At 52.3% G+C, this 24,929-nt stretch overlaps 8 protein-coding genes across 8 annotated transcripts in view; 4 read left to right on the top strand and 4 right to left on the bottom strand.

Moving 5' to 3' along the window:
- Positions 1–817, bottom strand: part of rfeF (putative transcription factor RfeF) — a 3,476-nt gene extending 2,659 nt beyond the window's left edge. Inside the window, exons 1-3 of the mRNA XM_025650375.1 lie at positions 683–817; positions 313–462; positions 74–154 (exon numbers count right to left, since the gene is read on the bottom strand). Coding sequence (XP_025505455.1) covers positions 74–154; positions 313–462; positions 683–688 — 237 coding nt within the window. The 5' untranslated portion in view covers positions 689–817. The remainder of the gene's footprint in view (positions 1–73; positions 155–312; positions 463–682) is intronic.
- A 1,284-nt stretch (positions 818–2,101) lies between these two features.
- BO66DRAFT_54441 (Gfo/Idh/MocA family protein) lies at positions 2,102–3,748 on the top strand. The gene is made up of 2 exons (XM_025653386.1): positions 2,102–2,191; positions 2,246–3,748. Exon 2 carries the CDS (start codon positions 2,304–2,306, stop codon positions 3,603–3,605), a length of 1,302 nt encoding a protein of 433 aa, XP_025505456.1. The 5' UTR covers positions 2,102–2,191; positions 2,246–2,303; the 3' UTR covers positions 3,606–3,748.
- Positions 3,749–3,891: 143 nt separating this feature from the next.
- BO66DRAFT_437253 (signal recognition particle subunit SRP72) lies at positions 3,892–6,059 on the bottom strand (the record flags this gene model as incomplete). The annotated part of the gene is made up of 4 exons (XM_025650970.1): positions 3,892–5,128; positions 5,184–5,328; positions 5,391–5,664; positions 5,739–6,059. 4 exons carry the CDS (start codon positions 6,057–6,059, stop codon positions 3,892–3,894), a joined length of 1,977 nt encoding a protein of 658 aa, XP_025505457.1.
- A 2,317-nt stretch (positions 6,060–8,376) lies between these two features.
- On the top strand, positions 8,377–9,780 carry BO66DRAFT_410423 (glycosyltransferase family 31 protein; the record flags this gene model as incomplete). The annotated part of the gene is made up of 1 exon (XM_025649239.1): positions 8,377–9,780. The coding sequence occupies one exon, from the start codon at positions 8,377–8,379 to the stop codon at positions 9,778–9,780; it is 1,404 nt and encodes a 467-aa protein (XP_025505458.1).
- A 611-nt stretch (positions 9,781–10,391) lies between these two features.
- Positions 10,392–13,060, bottom strand: BO66DRAFT_54575 (putative C6 transcription factor (AmyR)). The gene is made up of 3 exons (XM_025653387.1): positions 11,706–13,060; positions 11,199–11,649; positions 10,392–11,077 (listed from the first exon to the last, which is right to left on the bottom strand). Exons 1-3 carry the CDS (start codon positions 12,689–12,691, stop codon positions 10,571–10,573), a joined length of 1,944 nt encoding a protein of 647 aa, XP_025505459.1. The 5' UTR covers positions 12,692–13,060; the 3' UTR covers positions 10,392–10,570.
- Positions 13,061–14,081: 1,021 nt separating this feature from the next.
- On the top strand, positions 14,082–17,669 carry BO66DRAFT_390870 (glycoside hydrolase family 31 protein). The gene is made up of 4 exons (XM_025647115.1): positions 14,082–15,093; positions 15,151–15,552; positions 15,608–15,778; positions 15,835–17,669. Exons 1-4 carry the CDS (start codon positions 14,393–14,395, stop codon positions 17,507–17,509), a joined length of 2,949 nt encoding a protein of 982 aa, XP_025505460.1. The 5' UTR covers positions 14,082–14,392; the 3' UTR covers positions 17,510–17,669.
- Positions 17,670–17,893: 224 nt separating this feature from the next.
- Positions 17,894–20,294, top strand: BO66DRAFT_347147 (alpha-amylase). Its single transcript, XM_025644609.1, has 9 exons — positions 17,894–18,284; positions 18,344–18,382; positions 18,458–18,573; positions 18,626–18,734; positions 18,802–19,030; positions 19,086–19,248; positions 19,308–19,454; positions 19,538–19,778; positions 19,858–20,294. Exons 1-9 carry the CDS (start codon positions 18,102–18,104, stop codon positions 20,137–20,139), a joined length of 1,509 nt encoding a protein of 502 aa, XP_025505461.1. The 5' UTR covers positions 17,894–18,101; the 3' UTR covers positions 20,140–20,294.
- Positions 20,295–21,431: 1,137 nt separating this feature from the next.
- BO66DRAFT_470440 (Zn(II)2Cys6 transcription factor) lies at positions 21,432–23,603 on the bottom strand (the record flags this gene model as incomplete). The annotated part of the gene is made up of 5 exons (XM_025652788.1): positions 21,432–22,060; positions 22,117–22,346; positions 22,397–22,822; positions 22,884–23,273; positions 23,329–23,603. 5 exons carry the CDS (start codon positions 23,601–23,603, stop codon positions 21,432–21,434), a joined length of 1,950 nt encoding a protein of 649 aa, XP_025505462.1.
- Between the last annotated feature and the right edge of the window lie 1,326 nt (positions 23,604–24,929).

Genomic DNA, 24,929 nt, shown 5'->3' on the forward strand with positions numbered 1-24,929 from the left:
GGGGGGGGGTTGGGAAAAGAGCAACTCAAGAAAAGAAGTAAAGAACGAACAGGTAAGGAAACTTTTAGCTTACCGGACCACCAGCGGGAGCAGGCGAGCCTGAGTAAGCCTGATACTGCTGACCCTGTTGCTGCTGAGGATTTTGCTGTGGTTGCTAGGGAAAGACTGCGTCAGCTTTGGGGGAGGAAAAATGAGATTAAGGGAGTCCAGAAAATGTGCAAACTGAATCAATGATGCTGGTGATGATGAATGAATCATGGATGCGTGAGGGGCGACGGGATTAGATTAGTCACTTGCGTAGGGCGGACTCACATATCCACCGGGTGCTCCTCCAGGCTGCAGTGAGCTTGGAGGTCCTCCAGTGTAGCCAGTGGGTGGTGCTCCTCCATACACACCACCACCAGGCTTGTTGGTATTCCCGTCGGCTGGGCGGTTCATACCGTTGGCGATCTTCGATGCAAACTAGAGAGGAAGGAAGCAAGTGCAGAGTGCAGTGGTTAGTTCGAGTTCATGTACCGTACACCACGAAAGCAGAAGCAGGTTGACGTGTTCGAAAGCTGATGCAGATGATTGCAGGCCGAGCTTTGGGATGAGCGGGGCAGCAACGCGGGGCAGTCGAACAACAAAATAAAATGAGAAATGGAAGGACGGGTGGGACAAATGACTTAAGACTCGAACTTACCCCCATAATGAATTTGATGGGTTACTCCGATATTAATATCTGACTTTGGTTCTGGGGTCCCCGAGAGGAAAGTGGTGGTGATGAGAGGAAGAAAGGGAAAGGTTGTTGACCCTGCAGCTGGCTGTTTGATATAATCTGATGATGTCGTCAGAGGGGCAGGAGCGGAAGAGGAGGGGGGGAAAAAAAGGAGAGAGTGTTCCGGGCTCCAAATGTTCACAGCCACATCTCAGATCGAATGAGAAGCCGCTAAGTCAACACTAAGGCTGCATCAAGCCTTAGACGGGGCTTCGTCGCTTCGTGTCGAATTGAGATGACGACCGACTGATCTGATTCCACTTCTTACTCTCTACTACTCAGATGTACTGTACGTACTGTACCTACAGTCAACAAAACTCAGCCTCATTCAAAGTCTATTAAATTGCCCTCACTGGACTGCGCAACTAGTCATTGGTGCCTATAGAGTTGATCTTCAGCTTGCAGAAGGCATCGTGCCCGTCATGGCATAAGGCTGCGCTGCATCCAGAATATTCTACTCCTCCTACAGAATACATCATGTTTAGTGTGTGTACCGGGACCACAATATACATGGTCCAAGCATAATAGTTGGCACATGACCTGCCAGTAACGGCAGTCAGCGATAAGACAATCTCATTCCACACAGACTGCCAAAGTATCGAATCAAGCAAGTGTAGGATGGTCATACCAGCTGACTGAATTTTCCCGGGAGTTTGCTTGTCAACCTTCTATTACTCGTGTGTCATGCAGACGCTGCGCGGCTGCATGTAGGTGGGATGTTTGATTATCTGATGTCTTTTTTTGTAGGCAATTTCGGCCCCACCCGATCGACCTGCAGTCCTACCGCAGTCCATATCGATCTATAGCAAGCATGATGAATCATGCCTCTAATCGTCTCGATCTCACTACACTATCAAATAGATCCAGGAACTAAGTCGAAGGATACATCGAGAACTATTTTTCAGCCGAGAATTTGAAGCACGATTAGAAAAAATTAAAAACAAGTGCCACTGATGTCATGGAATATCCTGACCCAACAAAAGCCAGTGGGAGAAAAACAGAGCTCCATGATCCTGCATCTTGCTTCTGATATCGCCATCACAGCCTTTTCTTTTTCTCTCACAAGCCCGAGAAAATTTATCATAACACAAGGCAGGACTCGAGCCAAGCTGGACAAGTTTCAAGTTTCCCGAGTCACAGGTGTTGTTTCCTTAACACGCTCGATTCTAAATTCGTGTTTCTTGCCGGATTTGTAGGGGGTCAACACATTAACACTGCAACAGGCAGGTAGTCTCCTAACCCGCCGAGTCCATCCCTTGCATCCAGCATTCCTTACCTGAAGCCAGTGCTCCATCCCGTTCAGAACTTTGTCTTTCTCTTCACCTCAGAAAATGCGCCTTCCCTCTTCTCCTTCTCTTTCTCCTCCTCCTGATCTCCAGAGTCTCGCTCTGTCTTCTCTTCGTGCCGGCTGATTGAGTTATTGAATTTATTTGCGTAAGTCAAGGTCCGCAGGTCCTATCTACGTGAGCCTAACACATAAATATCCAGCGCATCTCAGCCCGATACAGAGGAACCCGAAAGCACATATCTGAACAAGAGAAGCACGATGACACAGAAGGTCCTCCAAGTCGGGATCCTCACCGCAGACGAAGGCGCCCAAGCCATTCAAGGAATCTACCTTCCTATCCTTACCGCTCTTACCCACACATACCAAGTAGCTGCCATCTACAATGCTCCAAAAGGTGATACCAAGCAGACGATAAACAGCACCAGGAAGGCTTACACCAACGGCCATTACACCAACGGTCACACCAACGGTCACACTAACGGCCATATCAACGGCCATCACGCAGATGGCACGACTATAGCCGATGGCCATGAGAACCGAATCAAAAACATCGCTCGTGCATCGTCCGCCGAAGAGATCATCTCCGACCCATCTATCCAGCTGATCCTCAACTTCATGCCCAACGAGTATCACGAGATCTACACAGTAGCGGCTCTGGATGCTGGCAAGCACGTCATGGTCGAAACACCCGTGAGCCTGAGCATCCAAAGTGCACGGCGCATTATTGAAGCGGAGAAGCGCGCCCCCAATGGTGCTAAAGTGTTTGTGGCATGTGCGCGACGCTATGCCCCTTGTATCGAGGAGGTCTTCAGGAAGGAGGTTGCGTCCCTGGATCGCATCTATTACGCTCGCTGCCGAAACATCGCGGGCCCTAGCTTGGCGCACACGGCTACCGCACCGCGGAAGAGGCTCTGGACTGCCTTGAATGGTGCAGCAGCATATGGATTCGCATCGGAGGAGAATAGGAAGAAGGATAGTGGCCCGCAGCTCATGCACGGTTTGCTGCAGGAGATGTTCTTGGGACAGGAACTGACCAAAGAACGTATCGCGCTCTGCGAGTTTCTTGCCTCTCTGGGTTGTCATGATCTGGGCTTGATGCGCGACTCGCTTGGGTTTCCTGATGCCATCTCAAACATCTCCGTGAACGAGCCATACTACTCGGCCTTGTTCCATTATTACAGTGGGCGGAAGGGCGAGCACCCATTCACCCTGATGTACGAGACGGGTACCGATGCCGTGCCGCGTTGTGATGCACACCTTGCAATCTATGGTGACACAAAGACTGTCAGCATTCAGTATGGTCTGCCGTACGCTCGTGGCGTGCCTGTGAAGGTTGTGGTGGAGACCGCAGATGAGAATGGGGAGATGAAGAGGACTGAACGTGTGAGCGGGTGGCAGGAGACCTATGAGGCAGAACTCAAGGCGCTGCACGCCTACCTCACCGAAGATAAGATGGCCAAGACGTCCGCCCGCGATGGGCTTCAGGATCTGAAGCTGTTTTACCAAATCTTCGAGCAGTACGATCGGCAGTGTGGCACCATTCGGACTCCTCTGGGCTAGGCAATGGAAATTGGCAACACGCGCGGTTATGCTCAGGGTGGGATACTGTTTTAGCAGGAAAAGTCTCACATGTAAGAACTAATATGCATACTTTAAAATTTGCTGTTTGTTTCGAAGGCGAAAGGGGGAGTTGTATCAGAGCAGCAGATTGACCGAATTTCTATTTACATGCTTCCAAGGTGTCTAAAAAGACCTCTCTTCTTTTTCTCTGCCAGCCAATGCAAGACATGTCTCATGAATAGAAGTTAAAAAAAAAAGAAACATGAAGAATTACCGTCCCACATCACTACCGCTTGCCCTTCTTCTTCTTCTTGTTGGCGCCACCACCGCTCTGAGGCTTAGGCTGGTTGGTGACCGCAGTCGACTCCTCAGCCTTGTCGTTCACAACACCGCCCTGTGTCCGCTCCGCAGCGCGCTGCTTGCCCTTGCGACCCTTAGGCCGGTAGTTCGAGCGATCGCGCAGAGGCAGCCAGCGCTCCGGGTCGGGGGTCTTACCCGGATCGTAATCCTTGGGCAGCCTCGACTTCCGGACCCGCTTCTTCGCCGCACCGCCGTCTTCCTTAAGGTGGGCAGTGGCTGACCGCTTGCGAGCGCCCGCAATCGCAGCCGCAGCCGCGGCGTTCGCACCCGACGAAGGCGCGATACCCGCTTGTTCGAGGCCAGCCAGGTCCACCTCGGCGATCAGGTCCGCAACGGACGGAAGCTTGTCGACCAGGGATTCGACCTTGGCGTAGTCGAGGGGGGCCTGCGCGGCGACGTAGCCGGCCACGGCGAAGTTGTCGGCGGTGTTGGACTGGTAGAGAGACTTGAACAGGTCGCCGGCCTTGGTGAGGTCGGAGGTGTCGGTGGAGTGCAACAGGGAGGCGGCGGCGGCGCGGAGGAGGGGAACGGGCGGCGGTTGGTTGGCGCCTTCCCGCTGCTGCTGCTGCCAGTAGGCGGCGGCCTTGGCTAGTTCAGAGCGGATCTGGACCTTGCGGCCCTCGAGCTTGTAGAGGGAGAGAAGCACGCTCAGAACGCCCGGGTTGAATCGAACTTCCTTGTCTTGCTCGGAGATGGACTCGTCGAGGAGTTGGAGGGTGGCCTCGAGAGTGGTGATCGCAGAGGTGGTGTTGCCCGCGCCGACGTAGAGCTGCACGGCGGTGAGGGCCAGGCCCATGTCCTTGGGCCGTTTGTCCAGCGCTGCTACGATGGGCTTGAGCGCTTTCGTGCCGGATTCACCTTGGGCGTGAGCGGCGGCGTTGTACACCGAGAGGAGGTTGGCGCTCGGTTCTGTGGAGGGGTAGGCGGCTCGAGAGAGGGCCTTGGAGGTGGAGCGGATGATGCCGTCGTATTTGCGGACAAGGAGGTCGGCGGCGTGTGAGTTGCCGATCGTCAGGTGGCTCTGGTAGTCGAACAGCTTGTCGCTCTCTGTCGAGTCTGGGATCTCGTTGAAGGCCTTGTAGAATGCATAAGGGTTGGCCGAGGCGCCGCGGGCGAGGGTGACATTGGTTTGTGCGATCTTCTTCGTCGAAGCTTCGTGGATACTGCGGTCGGGTAAGCTTCAATTTGGGATAGTTTGACCAGGGAAGGTATGCGCACTCCTTGACGGAGATCTCCTCCAAAATGGACTGAGCCTCCTCGGACTTGCCTTGCCGAAGCAGAACGTACAGCTGCTGCACAGCAATTGGGAGTAGTTCGGCGTCTCTGTCCTCCGGGGTGAGATCTTCTGACGTGCGGCACAGTTCTGTGTAACGAGGAGGGGTTAGCAATAGTTATCGCCTCTGTATATCCTTTCTAAGCACGCACCCTTTGCTCGCTTCAGAAGCAATTCTCCTTGCTCGAATTCGCCCTTTGCTATGCTCAGGCATGCAGCATTGTACACGGTTTCAAATGCCTCCAAATCATCACGGGTCGGTCGGTTATGGCGAACGAACTCGGGGTATCCCTTCCACTGCAGCTGTGCATCCGTAGCCCAGGCATTGATGCGCAGATCGTTTTCCTCGTTGGTCATTGAGGCTCCATCTTTCGACAGTTCTTCGTATAATTCGGCGGCGCGACTGAATCTCTCGGCGCGATAGCTCTATGATTTCACAAGTTAGAGATTAGCACCTACTGTTGAGGTCAAGGTATGAAACACATGCAAGGGTAACATACGGCTTGAGCTTCCAGGTGAAGAGCACCACGGTTGCCAGTCACCTTGGATACTACTTCTATGGCCCCCTCCGGCTGGCCTGACTTGTAGAGGACATAGGCATATTCCAGAGCGGCCCGGGTCTTCAAGCCGTCACCAGCTTCCTCGAACACACGCAGACAGTCAGCGTAGCGGTCGAGTTTTAACAGAGCGATGACCTTGATATGCTGGGCATGCTGATCGGCTCTCGACTTGGCCAGTGCAGCGTTGGAGGACTGAAGGACTTCTTCATGGTCATCAATGGAGGCTCGTTGTAGCAACGAACTCAACGACTGAGCAGCCATGGCGATGCCGTGTCAAATTGACCAACGTGTCACCCGGGGTGTGATTCGCAGTAGCCCAAGATGGGCGTAGTTTGAGGTGAGGTGATATCAAAGATCTTCCACTCAAGCGGTTCTTATTGAGTGTATGAATCTGAAGAATAATGAGCTGGATATGCTTGATCTTCCAAGTGGCCAGTCCAAGCTTGTGAACCATCTGTGCGGGAGTGTGATATTTCCATATCGGGGAATTCTGCACTAGAGGCTTAGTTAGACGGCCGTAGCCCATGGATCTCCCCGGCCTTTCCTCCGACCATCATAATCATGCGAGGACTCAACCTCAACATCAGGACATTGATAATGCCAGTCCAGCTTCGTGGGATTGTTGACAGCAAAGCTTCCTTACAATTCAAGAGACGGAGGTGAAAACATTCAGCCTGTGCCAGGCATACCTTACCACTTCATCAATCCAATTACTACCCCCCCTCCCCAATAGCAATACTATGTGACTGCTGTGGCTCTCAGATAGTCCGCCTTCACTGCTCTCAATGAGGTTCTAGACCAAATGCCCCTTACTTTTCAGGGTCACTGAATGTCAGACAGACCGACATGCTTATCTAGCCTATGGTTCATACCCATGCTTTGAGTTGAGACTGCTTAATTAGAGCGAGGCCATCAGATTACTGCGTGGCGGCGCGCACAGACAACAAGAGCCAATAAATCGGTTCAGATCGAAGAAATGCATTTCTATTATTATTTTCAACAGTTGTTGTCCGACACCATAAGAACACTGCAATAATAATCTCCTGCCCACCAAGCCAAAAAAAAAAAAGACTTGTGGCCATGAAGCACATGACTGACTTGAGGACGTCAGGCGAGGAGGCCGGAACAAGACATTGTCCGGATTGTCCTCCCTACCCGGGGCGCTGTTTGCGATGATCCTACTTCGAGTTGCAACAGGCGCGATTACTACCACCGATCTTCTCTCTACTCATACATGGGGCCCTGGGTCTACACATAGTCACCCTACACTCAGGTACTGTAGCAATGTCTTCTTCTCTAGAGCAGTGTACAGTTTACCACTCGGCGCTGCTGACGCTGCTAGAGTCCATAATAGATTCCTCATGCGGAACGCTATCTAATCGCTGTTAGTTATGCGCCTGCGATTCGTCATCAGCAATCCGTCGCCCCCGCCGTCCGTTTTAGGTCCTTCGCCCCAAACGGAATGCGCGTCAAATGCATGGTTGTACCCAGGGGTTGTAGCGGTGCGGCCACATTAATAAGTGGGGGGGAGGTTGGGGGTGGAAAGTTAAGTGGGAGAAAGCTGTTTCTTTCCCTCCTTCTCCTGTCCCGGTTCCATCCTATACATGTGTACTCTGCCACCAAGAAAAAAAGGGAAAAAAAGACAGAGGCACAAGGGCAAGCTGACCATCCATCCCATCCCACGGTGCAAATGTGCACTGTGCAATGGGGCAATGGAGTAGGATGTTTGGGGAAGGCGCAGAAAGACCCCTAATTCAAGAACGTAACCCTGGGGAGACTGTCACTTCAGGGAAATCTCCTAGCACTGGTCTCTAGGCCGATCGGCCCCTGTGGACAGTGGGACATGTTGTGTGGCTGCTCCGTCCAGCAGGTGTGCCCTGATGGCTTGATGAATTCTCATTCGATAGACCACTGGACAGCAGATGGATCGGTCTCCATCCACTACTCTCCAGGGCCTTAAGGAAACCAGACTGGCCCATAGTCGATCCCTGGGTTAGCCATTCTCCGCCCGGCCATGATTTGTTTCGTCCCTCAGTCAGATGCGGCCATTTTCTAGCCGTGCGGTGCTTGTTCTTGCTGCAATGGTATTTCGGAGCCCCGTTGATCGGCTATCAGCCTTCCCACTCCATATCTTCTTCCACTAACCTGACGGTTAACCGGGCCCAGGATTGACGTTGTCGTCGTCGCTTTCTTTTTGACCTTCGTCATCCCTCTGCCGTCCTCGCCTGTCTCCGACGCTGCCCGTCATTTCCTCCTTCATCGTTGCGGATTTCAAGGATCATTTGCTCTTTTCTCCTTCCTGCCTCGATTGTTATATCCTGTGTTTCCGCCCTCGCCTTCCTCTTCTTCTTTGCCGCCCGCTCCCGCCCTCCCATCTGGACCAGGCCTCTCCTGCCATATTCTCCACCGTTCTACCTCTTCCTCTCTCTCCCACTATCACTGGAGCATCGCGATGGTCTTGCAGTTCCATTGCGGCGTCTAGATTCAATACTATCCTCTTTCTACGATATAACGTTTCCGGACCCAGATGTGGAATAAGACCGAGGAGAAGCCGCGGACCGCCATGGGCGCCTCGTACATGTGGAGGAGAAAATTGCTGCGCTTTGTGGTCGCAGCTTGTCTTGTGACCAGTTTTACGATCTTCCTCTGGCCTGAGATCGAACCTCACCACGAAATCACGACTCAGACGATCTCAAATATCACCATTACCTCCGAAGTCGAATGCGAACCCGACTTCGACGCCCTCCAACGCCTCGACGTTCGCAAGCTCTCTCAATATGTCCGCCGTGAAATTGTCGCTTCTCCTTCCTCGAGTGACGTCGTTCCCATCGCACAAAAACTCGAAGTGCCTCTTTTCGAGAAAATCCACAAGGACCATCGGTTTGCGGAAGATAGCATGCATCAGGATGATTGCTTAATGCCTCGTCCTGTTTCTGTCTCTGTACCTGCGATCTTACCAAGGGCGGACGCATCCCACATTGACTTCGGCGTTGCTACAACATTGGAGCGTCTGAACGAGTCGCTAGACGCATTCACCCACTGGGCTGGACATACGAACGTTCGCATCTTGGCACTCATCGAGCCAGATGCACGGATCAATGAAGTCCTCACTAAGGCGGAGAACTTAGGTGTTAACCTCTCGGTAACCGAATCGACTGAAGAATACCAGCACCGATACTTCTCGTTAGTGCCACATTTGGCCAAGAATCTGCGGCCGCAGACGAGATGGACCTGTGTCATCGATGACGATACTTTCTTCCCTTCGATGACGGCGCTGGTACAGGCTCTATCGAAATATGATGATTCAGCACAGACCTATGTTGGTGGGCTATCGGAAGCGATGCCCCAAGTCGGAATCTTCGGTTTGATGGGTTTCGGAGGCGCTGGCGTCTTCATGTCTAGACCCCTGATCGAGCAAATAGGCCGTAAAGAAGTTTACGAGGATTGTCAAAAAATGGAATCCACGGGAGATCGCAAGATATCCCTCTGCATCTACCAGTATTCGGATGCCCATTTGACTATTGATCACCGCCTGCGACAGATCGATATGAGGGGTGATGTATCTGGTTTCTTTGAGGCTGCTCGACCCCCGCCGCTCTCCGTTCATCACTGGAAGTCGTGGTTCAATGCCGACATGGCCAAGCTGGGTGTTGTCAGTGAGGTCTGTGGCGACTCGTGTCTTTTGCGAAAATGGCACTTCGGCGACGGCTGGATCCTCACCAACGGCTTCTCTATCGTCAAGTACAGCAATGACGTCCCCACGGGCGACAAGTCGATGGAGCTCACATGGGCCGGCGACAATGGCGCAGTCTTTGAGTCCTTCTTGCATGAACTTGGCCCACTCCGACCAAAGGATGAAGGCAAGATCAGCTATATCCACGAAGATGCGATTATCGATGGCAACCAGGTTCGCCAATGGTACATCCGTCGGGACCCTGAGCTCGGAGATAAGGTTCTGGAATTAATCTGGCGGAAAGAGTAGATGCGAATGCTCTACCTTCACGCCATTGATCACTCTTTTTCAGCACATTCAAATTGTCGTCATATACCCAGCACCGGCCTGCTGCTTTTCTTGGACGACGGACCACGTCCCGTGCTTCACCGAGACAATAGTGGATCCATCCGCACATCAGTGCGGCACACTTATAATTATAACGGCGCATAGATCATGAACGTTTTATTTCCCCTTGCCTTTGTCCCATGTGATTACGTGCTATCCAAGGCTAGAGCTGGATTTGGCACATACCCATTATTTGTATAGGTTTTCGTTTCTTGACGCTTAGCCGTCATATTTTATGTATAGCAACACGATTGAACTTTTCTGCCACGGACGGGATTTTGGTTACACTGATCATCATTCTTTGTGTTCCTTCTCTTTAGAGGCCCTGAAAATTGTTCCCTTCATATTAGATGTCTACGTAGTTCTGCCTTGTTTCTGCTTAGAGCCGAGATTGTTGATCATGTATTTTATCATCAATTATAGAAAAGTTAGGTCTGTCTTGTTCATTTCGCAGCGCCTTGAGCAGTGAGTCGGTTCATAACGGCGAGATTGAAGTCTATTAGCAATAGCAGGATATTTCGCAAGATCGGTATCTCCTACAAACCATATATCATTATGTTCATTACTCGAGGCCTTTGTATGTATGTATATGTATAAGCTGAGAAGGTGTGGTATCACAGTCAAGTCCAAGCACAAAGACCCAACCAAATTCACCATCCCACACACACTCAGTCATTGCGGGGAGAAATCCCCACAACTATGCGAGTTTCGCTTATGACGCACACTCACCGGCCCCTCCATTTCCAGCCCGGAATTCGATCTGTGAAGCTAGGGACAGAATCTGCGACAGCGTGTCTCCATCATCGGGATCATCTTGAATATTGAGGTTTTCCGGCAACGAGGCGACGATTTCGAGTGCGCTGGTCTCCGCGTTCCACGATTCAGAGGGGTTGTTGTTGTTGCTGTTGCTATTGATGGATGGCGGTGGCGGTGGAGGCGGTGGCGGTGGTGGTGCAGGCAGGGCGAGAAACTCGCCCATGGAAAGGGGGGAGGTGAAGTCGAGGGCGCCTTTGCAGCGCTCTAGCAACGTGGGGAAGAGGTGAGACTGGGAGCCGCGGATGCGGGAGAGGGTGGTGAGGATTCCCCAGAGGAGTTCGCGGGGGTCGACGGCGGATTCGGTGAGCCAGTTCACGGGTTTCGAAGAGCCGGAGCCGGAGCCGGAGCCTAGGGATCGTGTGACGTCGGCAACGGCGGTGCCTAGGTCGAAGAGCTTTTGTTCCTGATAGATAGAAATGGCGTGAGTGGTTTTCAAGGCGTGGAAAGGGGAGGAGGGGGAAGGAGGGGGGAGTGGAGGATAAATGTTAGGGGGATGGATCTTGTCTCGGGGCTTTTTGACTCACCATGCCAATGCCGTGGGCATCAACGGCGTCTTGAGATGCTGCGCTGATGACGTTCATCACGGCCTTTCCGACCATGACTGGCAGGTGAAATGGGAGGACTGCATCATCGCGAGACCCGGGCTGGGTGGGGCGGGTCATGGAGAGCTTCCACATCATGGCTTGCAGCCACTGCTGGGTGATGAGTATATCAACCTTCTGGATCTCTGACACCCCCTCAAGAGATACCGTTTTGCAGAGACTGGACTGGATGGCGGAGGTGGGTGGGATCTCGGAAGAGCTGTCCACGCCGCCGGCGGATATCCAGTCGAAGAGGTTGACGGACAGTTTTTCGAAGATGCTGATGAGATTGATGAATCCGTAGGCGAGGATCGGGTCTTCGGAGCAGAGGACTTGTGGTTTGTGAATGGAGTTGCGTAGCATTACCGGTTTGGCCTGTTGAAGTGCATAGCCCCTAGTCACAATCAGACCCCTTCGCTCTCATCATGTTGCGACATCATACTCGCTTACCTTTCTGTCACAAATAGCAGCCAGAAGACTCTCCGCCTCTCTTCGGCTTCTTCGACACTCAACTCAGCGTAAGTTGATTCGCGGTTCAGACCTAGCGTGAAGACCATGGAGGTAGCCTGACAAAGGTAGAACCAAGCATGGTCTTGTTTGTCTAGATTGCCGTAGGAAGCAAAGAGGAAGAATGATGTCAGGAGACTGTCCATATTCAGATCTTCCACCACATCGCAGTCTTTCCTTGCTCGGACCGCCTCAGCCAGCAACTCCTCTCCAGACATGCACGAGTGGCCTTCGACTCCAGTCGGAAAATGCGAGGGGTCGGGCACAGAAGTCGTCCCGTCCAACTTGAGCTGTATATGCGTGGCTGCGCATAGAGATGCCAGAAATGCATACCTCTGCGAGGAAAGTAGCTCGGGTCGATGGCAGTCTCGCTGGAGCTCCTGCCTTCGCACTACTGGCATAATGGGAAACAGGTATTTGAGGTACACATTGACGTGAGCTAAGAGTACGGGGGCTGAAAGGCGCCTTGCATAGGGACGAATAATGCCGATTGTAGAGTCCGAGAGGGAGTTCGTTGAGTCTGGAGAGGAGACTAGCTCCGGGGGAGGGAGCTGGGCAAGCGGTTCCAAAACATCATTAGACAGGTATTGAGAGTCCGTTAATGTGAATGGTGGCGACGTTGGCGACCTTGCCAATGGATAGGCCACGGTATCAGCTGTCCATTGCTTCTCTGAAGGGTACTGCTGTGGGTGCTGGTGAAAAGAATCCCGTTGTTGGCGGGATACCAATGGGTGGATCGGCGCAAGTGGATAGATGGTGCGAAATTTGGGACCCTTGCGCCGTAGAACGTCACTGTAGGAGCAGGAGAGCAGGAGACGCTGGCACTTGTCGCAAGGAAGCTCCCTAGAGCATTTGATCTTTCGACGGCGGCAGTTATCGCAGGCTTGCTTGGAGGATTTAGGCTTAGCGGGGGAAGGATGCGAGTCCATTGGTTTGCGGGGACTATGATCGGATCGCGGTAGAAGATCAGCAGTAACGATGACAGTGCATGGGCATCATTTCACGTTGATTGAGTGATAGATCCAGGAGAGATGATGTTCTAATCTCGAAGGCCACGCGGATCCAGAGATACATAAAGATCATGCGGTTTTTGGAGGAGGGGGGGGGGAGGAAGCAGCGAAGAACGGAAAATCCGGGGGCGCGCAAGCGGGGGAAGGGAAACATGGCGCGAGGCACAAGGTTGGCCCGTCCTCCAGGTGGCCCGGACCCCGCGGTACCAGACCCTGTTGGGTTCCTGCTTGTTAGTCGATTTAATTTCGTTTCGTTTCCTAGGCCCAGATTCGCCCCTCAGGCCTCGAAGGTACCGAGAAGCAGCCCCCTTCACCGTGCGAAACCGATTAGGGATTTCTCTACCAACTACTACAGAGTGAGTTTGAGTGTAGACACCCAGACCAGACCACCCCAAAAAACGAAGGAACAGTGTATTGTCTGCTGATGAATGGTATGACCAGGCGATCCACGTGTTAGGATAATCGGCCAGAGAAAGTTCCAGGAAATGTGCGCATTACGGTTGAAGGCAGACCAAGACTCTGGGTGCGTCATTTTTATTTCTGACTCTCCGGCCCCTGCATGTAATAGGAGCGCTTGTATACCGTAGGATCTTTTCATGTGATTGAGATTCAGTCCTATTGCTGGCCGATTTCTCCACAGTTCGGGTGCTTTCGCACATGTATTGGCTGTCGACTGTAAGGTGCACTTCGCTTCGGGAAGCCGAGCCAGACGCTGAGAGTGTGAGGTATGCCCTTTGCAGGCCGCTTGAAGGTTCTTTTTCCCTCCACGCCAGACTCTCACTTTGCCCCCATGATCCTGCCTGGGAAGTGCCGAGGCTGGCCCCGGTATTTTCGTTGTGTATGCGGCGATGCTGGTGTGAAGATCGGCCTCTTCACCGGTTGCTGTTTGGGAAGTGGGAGCCGTGCTGAAGATATTGGCCGGACGGACCGGATCTCAGTCGGGATTAGTGATGCCTGATGTGGTCTCGCGCGAGTGTAATTCGGTCTCTAGTGAGACTTAAGGATTCGTGAGGGTGAAGAGATGCAGTGAAAAGGAAACGATCGATGGCTTGTTTGGGAACTTTAGGTACTTCGCTTGCTGCGAGTCTCCACGTCGTCGGACGATTATCGGGGGAAGTGACGAGTTAGAACGCGAGAATCAGATGATAGTCATCAGGCCAGAAGTCTCAGGCATCCACCTGGCAAACACAACTTCAATACGGCCCTCCCGGTCTCTAACCGAGGGATTTGCCAGGTACTCCCTGTACCACTTTCTTCCTTTTCCGGTCCTGCCATCATTCTTCGATCATCTAACCCCAATTCTACTCTAGGCTTGTCTTCCCCGCATCAATCTAACCTGCCGGAATTGAAGCCTCCAGTCGACTCTGAATGCGGGCCCGATCCGCCCTTGCACCACGGGAATTCGACGGAGCAATAATGGCTTGTCTGCGGGGAACAACGCATTGTTGCACAGCACCTCCGTCTAGAATTCCAATGACCGACTGCATTATGCTCTCACCACAAGAACTTAAATACTTATGAGCCCGGTTCCGTGGAGGAACAAACCCGAGGGTTTCTAGCTGTTCTCATGCTAGCCAACCATAACACGACGACGGTGCTGGCTTTTACCTGCTGCTCGCCATGGTTAATCTGATGGTAACGCTGGTTGGTGCTTGGCTCATGCCCGTGGCCTCTGGGCTGAGCCAGTCGACCTTATTCACCACATCCGCATCCGCCTCGTACGCGCAATTCACTATCCCGGCTGAAGCGGATGTGGGGGCTCAATTGATCGCCAACATTGATGATCCTCAGGCAGTCGACGCACAGTCAGTGTGTCCCGGTTACAAGGCCTCAAACGTGCAACAGAGCTCCCATGGCTTCACGGCACGTTTGGACCTGGCCGGGAAGTCATGCAATGTCTATGGGACAGATCTTGATACCTTGACTTTGACGGTGGACTATCAGGCATCAGATCGACTGAACATACAGATCCTTCCCACGTATGTCGACGCCTCTAACTCCTCGTGGTTTATCCTATCAGAGGAGTTCGTGCCTAGGCCCAAGTCAGGTGGTGGTGCAACAAATTCCAGCAGTGATCTCACATTCTCCTGGTCCAACGAGCCGTCGTTCAATTTCAAGGTCGTTCGCAAGGCTACCGGTGATGTCTTGTTTGATACTGGAGGTACCGTCTTGGTCTATGAGAACCAATTCATAGAGTTCTCGACATCCCTGCCAGATGAATACAACTTGTACGGTCTCGGAGAACATTTCAACCAGCTCCGTCTGCTCAAAGATGCGAATGTCACCATGTATGCGGCGGATATCGGAGATCCTATTGATAGGTGAGTTCTCCAGCCCAGGAAAAATACCCCGAATTCTACTAACTTGTAGTTTTGTAGTAACATATACGGGCAACATCCGTTCTACCTTGATACGAGATATTTTGAGGCTGACGGCTCTCACAAGCATGCGAAGAGAAGTGCATTCAATGCCTCTGAGCAATACACTTCCTATTCGCATGGCGTGTTTTTGAGAAACGCCCACGGGCAAGAAGTGCTGTTAAGATCTCAGAGGCTGACCTGGCGAACTCTTGGTGGAGGCATTGACCTGACCTTTTATTCGGGCCCTACCCAGGCCGATGTGACCAAGCAGTATCAAGTTAGCACCGTGGGCTTGCCAGCCATGCAGCAGTATAGCACCCTCGGCTTCCATCAATGTCGCTGGGGCTACAACAACTGGTCTGAACTTGCAGAAGTTGTTGCTAACTTCGAGAAGTTCGAAATTCCCCTAGAGTATATCTGGTTCGTCGTGTACCGTCCTTTGTTTGACGGGCAGAATACTGATGTGTGTATCTAGGACCGATATCGATTACATGCACGGATATCGTGACTTCGACAATGATCAACATCGCTTTTCTTACAACGAGGGTGCAAAGTTTCTCAGTCAACTTCATGACAGTGGGCGTTACTACGTGCCAATTGTCGATGCCGCGCTGTACATTCCCAATCCCGAGAATGCGTCTGATGCGTGGGTCGCCTACTCCATCTGTTGACTACTTCATTCTTTCTAACTGTATATTTCAGTTACGACACATATACTCGTGGCGCTGCAGATGATGTTTTCATCAAGAATCCCGATGGTAGCCTATACATCGGCGCTGTTTGGCCTGGGTACACGGTGTATCCCGACTGGCATCATCCGAAAGCGACAGACTTCTGGGCCAATGAGCTGGTTCTGTGGGCCGAGAATTTGGCTTATGATGGGGTATGGTATGATATGGCTGAGGTCTCCTCGTTCTGCGTGGGCAGCTGCGGGACTGGTAACCTCACTCTGAACCCGGTGCATCCGCCGTTCCTGCTTCCTGGTGAGCCTGGAAACATCGTCTATGACTACCCGGAGTATTTCAACATCACCAATGCCACTGAAGCAGCCGCTGCTTCAGCTGGGGCGGCCAGTCAGGCAGCCTCAGTCGGGTCCTCATCGTCCACTTCTACATCCTACCTGCGTACGACACCTACACCCGGTGTGCGTGACGTGAATTACCCGCCATACGTGATCAACCATGTGCAGACTGGCCACGACTTGAGTGTCCATGCCATCTCCCCCAATTCTACCCACTCTGATGGGGTACAAGAATACGATGTCCACAGTCTGTTTGGCCACCAAGGCCTGAATGCGACCTACCAAGGTCTGCTCAAGGTCTGGTCCGGCAAGCGCCGTCCCTTCATCATTGGGCGCTCGACTTTCGCTGGTTCAGGCAAGTGGGCTGGACACTGGGGCGGAGACAACATCTCGAAGTGGGGCTCCATGTATTTCTCAATCGCACAGGCGCTTTCCTTCTCTCTCTTTGGCATCCCGATGTTTGGAGTCGATACTTGTGGATTCAACGGGAATACGGACGAAGAGCTTTGCAATCGCTGGATGCAGTTATCGGCCTTCTTCCCGTTCTACCGAAACCACAATGTACTCTCTGCCATCCCGCAAGAACCATATCGATGGGCGTCCGTTATTGAGGCCTCCAAAACTGCCATGCAAGTTCGTTATGCTTTATTGCCTTATTATTATACCCTATTCCATCTCGCCCACAGCACTGGATCTACGGTCATGCGTGCGCTCGCCTGGGAGTTTCCCAATGATCCTACTTTGGCTGGCGTGGATACTCAATTCCTCGTTGGCCCTGCAATCATGGCCATACCCGTGCTCGAGCCGCAAGCCGATACTGTGAATGGTGTCTTTCCCGGAGTGGCTCATGGAGGAGTGTGGTATGACTGGTATACACAGACGGTTGTCGATGCAGAGGCGGGCGTGAACACGACAATCTCGGCCCCACTGGGCCACATCCCAGTCTACGTCCGCGGTGGCAATATCCTTCCTCTTCAGGAGCCGGCATTGACTACTCGTGAGGCTCGGAAGTCCCCTTGGTCCTTGCTAGCTGCGCTTGATAGCGACGGTGCTGCATCGGGACAACTCTACCTTGATGACGGGGTGAGCGTGGATCCCAACGCGACGCTAAACGTTGAATTTTCGGCGTCGCGCTCGAGCCTGCACGTTTCGGCGAAGGGGGATTGGGCGGAAAAGAATCCACTTGCGAATGTGACGGTGCTTGGAGTTAAACAGAGACCCTCATCGGTAAAGCTCAATGGGAAACAGCTGTCGAAAGTTCAATATAACTCGACGTCGCATGTTTTGCATGTTGGCGATCTGCAGGATGTAACGAGAAGCGGTGCATGGGCTGAGGACTGGGTTCTGGAGTGGTAGTGTGGCGGTGAATAATGACTGCTTATGTGTCTATGATGCGAGTATAGCAGCGTTCTTTTGAATAGATTATATTTATGAGGAGCGATCTGCGGTCGGGCGGACCATCCGCCGACATTCTTCGCCGAGACTGAGGACAAAATTGCCAACCATAACATTGTCGAACATTGTCGCACCATTGATAGATCGAGTCGGAAAGACCCAAAGAAAAACCAAGAAAAAACATACCAACAGGTAGAAGAGGAAGGAAGCACAAGGACAACCCTGAAGTCACCTGCCGCTACCCAGGGAGAATTCCCTCGACCCCCTGACCAAACCATCCATCCATCAGACCAAGGAATTTGGACCCCAACATTCATCAAAGGTCCTCGGGCACAACTCTAATCTCTAACCTCTAACCTTTCCCTAGAAATCCTGCAGGAGGAAATGAAGGGTCCAGAGAAAGGTCAGCTACTGCGTATCCACTTTCGTGGCTGGCACAAATTACAGTGTTGGAATGGGCCATCGTGAAACAGACTCCAGGTTGACTTGACTCGGCAGTGCACGTTTCGGTGAAGTATAAAGCTCGCCAATCCAGCTCAGTCAACGGAACACCATGGAGCCAGCTATTATACACAATACCATCATGAACCTTCTCTTATTACTGCTCACGGTCGCGGCGACCGCATTCGCTGCGACTCCGGCTGATTGGCGCTCCCGATCCATCTACTTCTTGCTCACCGACCGTTTTGCTCGTACGGACAATTCCGCCACTGCTACTTGTGATACAAGCATCGGGGTATGTTGGGCAGGTGCCCAAGTTGTAGCTTGCCATGTGAGGCTGACATGTGTGCATAGAGATACTGCGGTGGAACATGGCGCGGCATCATCAACCAGGTAAATCTGCTCACTACCTTACCTCTCCTCTGGTGGGCTTGACATGTCGTTTACTTTACTGATGGCATCAATCAGCTCGACTATATTCAGGGCATGGGATTTTCAGCCATTTGGATCACTCCAGTAACGGAGCAAGTCCCTCAAGACACCCCTTACGGCCAGGCTTACCATGGATACTGGCAACAAGACGCGTGAGCTTCTCGCCCCTCGTTGATGTGAGAAGGCGCTCACCCATTCTGAAAGATACTCCCTCAATTCCCATTATGGAACTGCAGATGATCTCAAGGCTTTGGCCTCAGCTCTTCACGCGCGTGGCATGTACCTCATGGTTGATGTCGTTGCCAACCACATGGTTTGTTGACCTTCATGCTAGCGGGAGCAGGCTATCAGAATCGTAAATGCTGACGAGATTCATTTAGGGTTACGACGGAGCAGGTGATTCCGTTGACTATAGTGTATTCAAACCCTTCAACAAGAAAGAATACTTCCATCCCTACTGTGCCATCACCAACTACGACAACCAAACCAACGTCCAGAACTGCTGGCTGGGCGATAACAAGGTCTCGCTCCCTGATCTGGACACAACCCGCAGTGACGTACAGACGATGTGGTATGACTGGGTCAAGTCGCTTGTCTCCAACTACTCCAGTATGTTGATCCCAGATCCGTTGCGGCATGAAACGTGGATGACTGATAATCCCAGTCGATGGCCTTCGCATTGACACAGTCAAGCACGTCCAGAAAGACTTCTGGCCGGGCTATAACAAAGCCGCTGGTGTATATTGTATTGGCGAGGTGCTCGACGGAGATGCCTCATACACCTGTACGTATCAGAACTATCTCGACGGGGTCCTGAATTATCCTATGTATGAGCCTTGGTCATCATACTTTCGAAGCGGAGGCTGAAAATGCTAACTCACAAAAGGTATTATCCTCTCCTTAGAGCATTCAAGTCAACAGGCGGTAGCATCAGCGATTTATACAACATGATCAACACCGTCAAAGACAATTGTCCAGACTCCACCTTGCTGGGAACATTCATTGAGAACCACGATAACCCACGCTTCGCCTCGTAAGTCGAGTCAATCACTTTTTCTAAGCAAGCTCGTCAAGCCACCCCTACAGCCCAGCTGACCCCATCATTCTCTCAAAAAGCTACACAAAGGACATCTCCCTAGCCAAAAATGTGGCCACATTCTCCATCCTCGCAGACGGGATCCCCATCATCTACGCGGGCCAGGAACAGCATTACAGCGGCGGCAACGACCCTCTCAACCGCGAAGCCACCTGGCTGTCCGGCTACAACACCACCAGCCCCCTCTACACCTTGATAGCGACGGCCAACAAGATCCGCAGCCACGCGATCAGCCAAGATGCGAAGTACTTGGCTTACAAGGTGCGTCTCAGCCCTCAAACTCTGACAATTACCCATGGTTCTTTCCGTAACTAACTGTGTTTCTCAATGCCGCCTGCAGAACTACCCAATCTACAGCGACACCACCACGTTGGCCATGCGGAAAGGGTTTGATGGCACGCAGATTATCACGGTGCTCTCCAACCTAGGCAGCGGGGGCAAAACGTACACCCTCTCGCTGACGGGGACAGGATTCACAGCCGGCACCAAGGTCACCGAGGTGTTCACCTGCACCACCCTGACCGTCAACGCGGATGGGTCGGTCTCCGTGCCGATGGCAAGTGGGTTACCGAGGGTGTTGTTCCCAACGGGAAAATTGAGCGGGAGCTCGATCTGTACCTAGTTCTTACGGAGGGTTGCTCTTCGCATGTATAGACATTCCTTGTATTTTTTTTCTCGATTGCCGCTTACTAAGAGGTTGAGGTTGAAGGGTTGAAGACGGCGGAGAACATGACCCAATCCAAGGTGTTTGGGTTCCCTAGAAGACCCGATAAGGATAAATCCCCAGGGGCGGGGGGGGGGGGGGGGGGGAAGTGCTGCTCAAAGTCGAACAGAAGCACAAACTCTACAAAGAAAAAAACAAGGCTAATGAAGCCACGCACGTACCCGGAAACCCTGCTCCTCGTACCTGCTGTCATCAGTCCATATTCGCATCGATAGAACCTGTACGTAAAACTTACAGTAACAGTAACAGTAACAGTACTTCACGTAGGTCACCGAGCGTAGACCATTGGTGGAGGTGGATGGGCGGCACTGACAGCAACGGATATCACGGAACGGACCGCAAGCCAAGGACAAGGACGGGCTCTGCCAGCTACGTCACAGGTACCTCCGTACTGTGTAGGATGGGTACGATATTTACTATAATTGGTTTGGCAGGGTAGTCCGTACACTACTGCGGTACAAGGAACGAGAAAGTGCAGGCAGGCACAGACAAACCAGACTTCTTTCGTGGTTCAGGTTCCGGCCCAACCTCCACCACTAGGCTTCACCTCCTCCTCTTCTCCTTCCCTTTTCAAGGCCACACCACCGATAAAACCAACAATCAGGTACATGTACAGTGACTTACAGCCTGTTCATAACTCAGGGGGAGGGGAAGAGGAGGGGAGGGGATAACGAACACGATATGGCGTCATGTTCCTGGGTTTCTTATCTGAGCTACAGTACAGGAGACCGAGATTAGATTGAACCGGCTCACTTATCTTTGGCCGTCCTCTCTTTCCGCGGAAGTGAGGGAGTGGCATGTTTGCATGTGACAATGCAGCAACCTTGAACTCCAGCCGACTGACTAGTAGTCTAGTTAGTAAGTTATCTCCGAGGTCCAATTGAACCCCTCCACTCGGACTGGGTTGGTACCGTATTTACGGAGTAAATCCTCGAGCAAAGCAAGAAATGAGTTCTATGTATTTAGTGTAACTGTACTGTACATATGTACATATTATTTCTCGGAGATATTATTCTCTTCTTTACCTAAAAGGATTGTTTCTGTTCATCGTACGTCATGAGTTGCCATTATCAGTTCGAGAGGGCCAGGGCCGAGGGGCTAAAGTCTAGTCCGTCGTATCGCTTTTCCTCCCCCCTCCCCCCCCTTCCCGGCGAACTAGACTACTGGCTGGGTTGGGCTGGGCGGGAGTTTCAGAGCGTTGCCGACCGATATCCTGGTATCCCGGCGACTGCCATCTCATTGAGCATCCCGTCGGGAAATGATTGTGGGAGCACTTCCGGCATCAATTGCTCGAATCCGTAGCCATCAATCATATTATCGACCATGGGGGGCAGGAATGAGGCCGTCTGCTCCATGCTCATCTTCCGCGTTTCCCCGAAGGATGACAGCGGAGAGGAGGCTTTGGCAGCAGTTGCCGCTGCTACCGCGGCCGCGGCCGCGGTGGTGGCCGGATCGCTGCCCTCGGTGCATCGCCGCTTGAACTCGACAATCATGCAGGAGAAGCGATAGGCGATGTGATCCTCGTTGGGGGACAGATGGAGCAAGAACATCTGTACCTGCTCGATGAGTGGGTCCATGAGGTTGAAATCACAGAGGTTGAGGGCGGCATAGCCAACCATGAAATACGTCTGGTCGACGAGGCTTAGAGCGGAAGAATATCGGATCTGAAGAAACTTGGACAACATCAGGCGGGAGGTTTGCAGGACCTCCGAGGCGAGAGTATCGGAGCCCGGGCTAAAGCGCATGGAGGTGCGGTAGAGAAGGATCTGGCAGAACCAGAGGCTTAGCTCGAGGGTGAACTGTTCACCAGCTGAGTTCGCTATCTCGTTAGTTCCTTCGTAGCTGACTAATTTTCGCAAGATATGCAGGACCTACCGAAGAGATGGGCCCACTCGGCCCTCCACCGCTCGATTTCCTCGAATTTGGTATCGGCGACTCGCATTCGGCCGCCATTGCTCTGGAGGCGTAGTGTAATGAGGTATAGCTGGATCTCGGCCACTACCTTTGCGTCATCCAGAGTTGCACCTGGGTGCTCCAGAATCCGTGGACAATGATCAAGATAGCGTGGCTGGATATGGAAAGGACGAGCGTTGCCGACCGCAAAACTATGCATAATTAGCGGGAAGAGCCATGTAGTAGAACGGATGGACCGCACTGGAGCTGCGTCAAGCAGTAAGTATTCCAAAGCCGGAGCTGTGCGGCGGTCTCGTTATCGATCATAGTCTCCGTAGGCCCATAGTTGAGACAATCAAAGGAGATGATGGCATGGTTGATCGAAACTCCACTCAACAGCCAGCTGTCCATTGGGGGCTCCTTTTGTACAGTCGCAGGCCAAAGGCAAAGTAGCGCAAGAGCTTGGAGAGACTCGTAGCGAAGCGGTGGCTTATCCCACAGAAGATTTACCACAGCATGTCGCACTTGAAGGTATATCGTATGTACCACAGATGTGGGGATGCCAGGAACATAGCGGGATGCCAGTAGACAAGCAGTATTATATAGCAAGGAATCAGGATTCCGCGCCTCGTTCTGTATATCGGAGAGATTATATATGGAGACATAAGGGCCGAAATTGTCCACGAAACTTTACTTCAAGCATCAGTAATTTGTCCAAGCACCGAGGGGAATGGACCGATGGTTCATACACTTGCAGCAGTTTGAGTGATAGTTTAGAGTCTAAGCCACCCTTTGCGATGTCTTCGCTCAAGTATGCCGAGTTTTCGGTCTCACCAAAGAATTCCGATTGAAGGTCTTGGATGAGCCGAACAGGCTTGGGCAAAAATGGGGATGATGGGCTGCCTTCCGACGACGTGCCATCATCGGCATTGGTAGCTCTGGTCCAACACGAGGGAATGCCAGTGGGAGTTACTGGCGATTGGTCCAGCATTTGGCGCATCATACTCGTCATCTCTCTCATGCTTCTTTCGAGTGAGGTCAAGCGCTCCTCAATCGACGGAATCGCGGACGTCGCATCTGACCACATTGAGGCATTATCTTGAAAACGATCGGTCGTTTCCGGTAACTTGCAGTCGATCCTGTAGGAATTGATAACTGTCAGACGTCGGAGGCTCTTCAATTCACACTAATTACAGGAATAGAAGGGCACTGGAATGGTCCAGCAGGTGGAGATCTGCCTCTGACCTTAAGGATAGACAGCGGCGGCATGCATGGCCGCGCGGATCTAAATCGCATCTGGTTTTAAGCTTGCGACAAGTATGGCAAGCCGTCATCGATCGTCGTATGCGTCCTTTGGGACGGGCAGTATCGGGATTTGACGCTAATCTCCGGCCATCGTCGGCCACGGTGACACCTTTGTGCTCCCATGAGGAAGCCTCATACTTGATCTCGTCGGTGGTTCTAGTCATGGCCTTGGATGGGGCGCCGTGGTTGGTCAATTTGATCAATTTGGTCAATTGATGAATAGGGAAATTGGTTGCGTTGGAAAGACAATTGAGGGAGGGACCAGGGAATTACGCGCGGGCCATCAATAGTAGCAGGGCTGGTGGAGAGAAAGGAGGAGAAAGATCGGCCTTTTTAAGAGTCGGCACACCAAGACTGGGGAATGCGATTGTTCTCGCTTGCTGCGAATTGACGACAGATAAATTGTTAGATTGGTTCTGGGTGTTCTGGGTGTTATGGGACCCGCTCCAGTCCGGTCTTGACCTGGGGTAAACGCTAAGTGGCGGAAGTAGGTGCGACCGGCCAATCCATGGCCCTGCAGGTCTTCTAGAAAACAGAAAAAAAAGCAAACCGATGGACCGCAAGGAGGATTATTCACCAGTCCGAGGAAGAGGGGTTGATTGGCAAGCGCTATGATACTTCGTGCTTTCTTACCGTGCACTTCCGACGTAAACCGGATTGAAAGTAAATTCCGCTTTCATTGAAAGGGGGGGAGGGATTAGAGAGGGCGAGAGGGGGTTGGTTTGGGCTTGCTGGCGCCAGTGGGAAATTAAGACAGGCCCTATTAAGTCCACTGATTTGTTCGGCGGCAGTCCTTATCATGTACCCTAAATCGATATCGGAAGGAGTTCCAGGATAAGAAGGTGAATAAGGCCTCCATTCATGATCTTTCGGGATTGAACGCCTTGGATAACCACGACCATGCATGCATGTTTTTCCTCATCGCGCTAGTGCAGGCCTTGAATCATCTTACCCCTTTGTTGGCCATTTCTAAGATTCGCGATCGCTATTACATGCTTGACTGTCGCTCAAGAATTTTTGTGATGGTGGATGCCAGCAAAGGCCAAGGCCACTGCCGTAGAACGCGGGGTCAATGGATCATCCAGGGTAACCTGATGGGCATAGCAGCCATACAACGAAGGTGGGTTTGGTGCCTTCACAGGAACAATTGCTCCAGCTTCAAACAGGCTCCGCTGCAATGCAACATTGAGCACCTGCCAAAGCGGCTACCAGCGGATGTTCTCGATGGCAGTTGCAAGGCTATAGAGCTAGCGCCATCCTATCCTTGACTAGGTTTTCAGCCAACAAAGTATATCCGATGCAGGTCCATCGTTGTTGGTGCCAGGGCGCCCAGGTTCATTCCCTGGTAGTGTATCCCGTGGGGGATCCTCGGCACTGATTCGAGCGATCAGGACCATTGTGGAACTCCTTCATGGCCCACTAAAGCCCCTGTGAGCCGTTTGGGTGTCGAAGAATCATACTATGCATTGCTCTTATCGCATCATACCTGG

The sequence above is a fragment of the Aspergillus aculeatinus genome, assembly GCF_003184765.1.
Source record: "Aspergillus aculeatinus CBS 121060 unplaced genomic scaffold BO66scaffold_16, whole genome shotgun sequence".
NCBI classification, from domain to species: domain Eukaryota; kingdom Fungi; phylum Ascomycota; class Eurotiomycetes; order Eurotiales; family Aspergillaceae; genus Aspergillus; species Aspergillus aculeatinus.

Bases quoted from the DNA above. Each gene is read 5' to 3' on its own strand.
- BO66DRAFT_54441 (XM_025653386.1), top strand. From the start codon at position 2,304: ATGACACAGAAGGTCCTCCAAGTCGGGATCCTCACCGCAGACGAAGGC.
- BO66DRAFT_54575 (XM_025653387.1), bottom strand. From the start codon at position 12,691: ATGGACTCGCATCCTTCCCCCGCTAAGCCTAAATCCTCCAAGCAAGCC. The intron at 11,650-11,705 runs GTAAGCGAGTAT...GATTGTGACTAG, and splicing joins CTGCTATTTGTGACAGAAAG to GGGCTATGCACTTCAACAGG. The intron at 11,078-11,198 runs GTGAGTCAAAAA...TCTATCTATCAG, and splicing joins ATGCCCACGGCATTGGCATG to GAACAAAAGCTCTTCGACCT.
- BO66DRAFT_390870 (XM_025647115.1), top strand. From the start codon at position 14,393: ATGGTTAATCTGATGGTAACGCTGGTTGGTGCTTGGCTCATGCCCGTG. The intron at 15,094-15,150 runs GTGAGTTCTCCA...GTAGTTTTGTAG, and splicing joins ATCGGAGATCCTATTGATAG to TAACATATACGGGCAACATC. The intron at 15,779-15,834 runs GTGGGTCGCCTA...TGTATATTTCAG, and splicing joins CCCGAGAATGCGTCTGATGC to TTACGACACATATACTCGTG.
- BO66DRAFT_347147 (XM_025644609.1), top strand. From the start codon at position 18,102: ATGGAGCCAGCTATTATACACAATACCATCATGAACCTTCTCTTATTA. The intron at 18,383-18,457 runs GTAAATCTGCTC...GGCATCAATCAG, and splicing joins GGCGCGGCATCATCAACCAG to CTCGACTATATTCAGGGCAT. The intron at 19,779-19,857 runs GTGCGTCTCAGC...TGCCGCCTGCAG, and splicing joins CGAAGTACTTGGCTTACAAG to AACTACCCAATCTACAGCGA.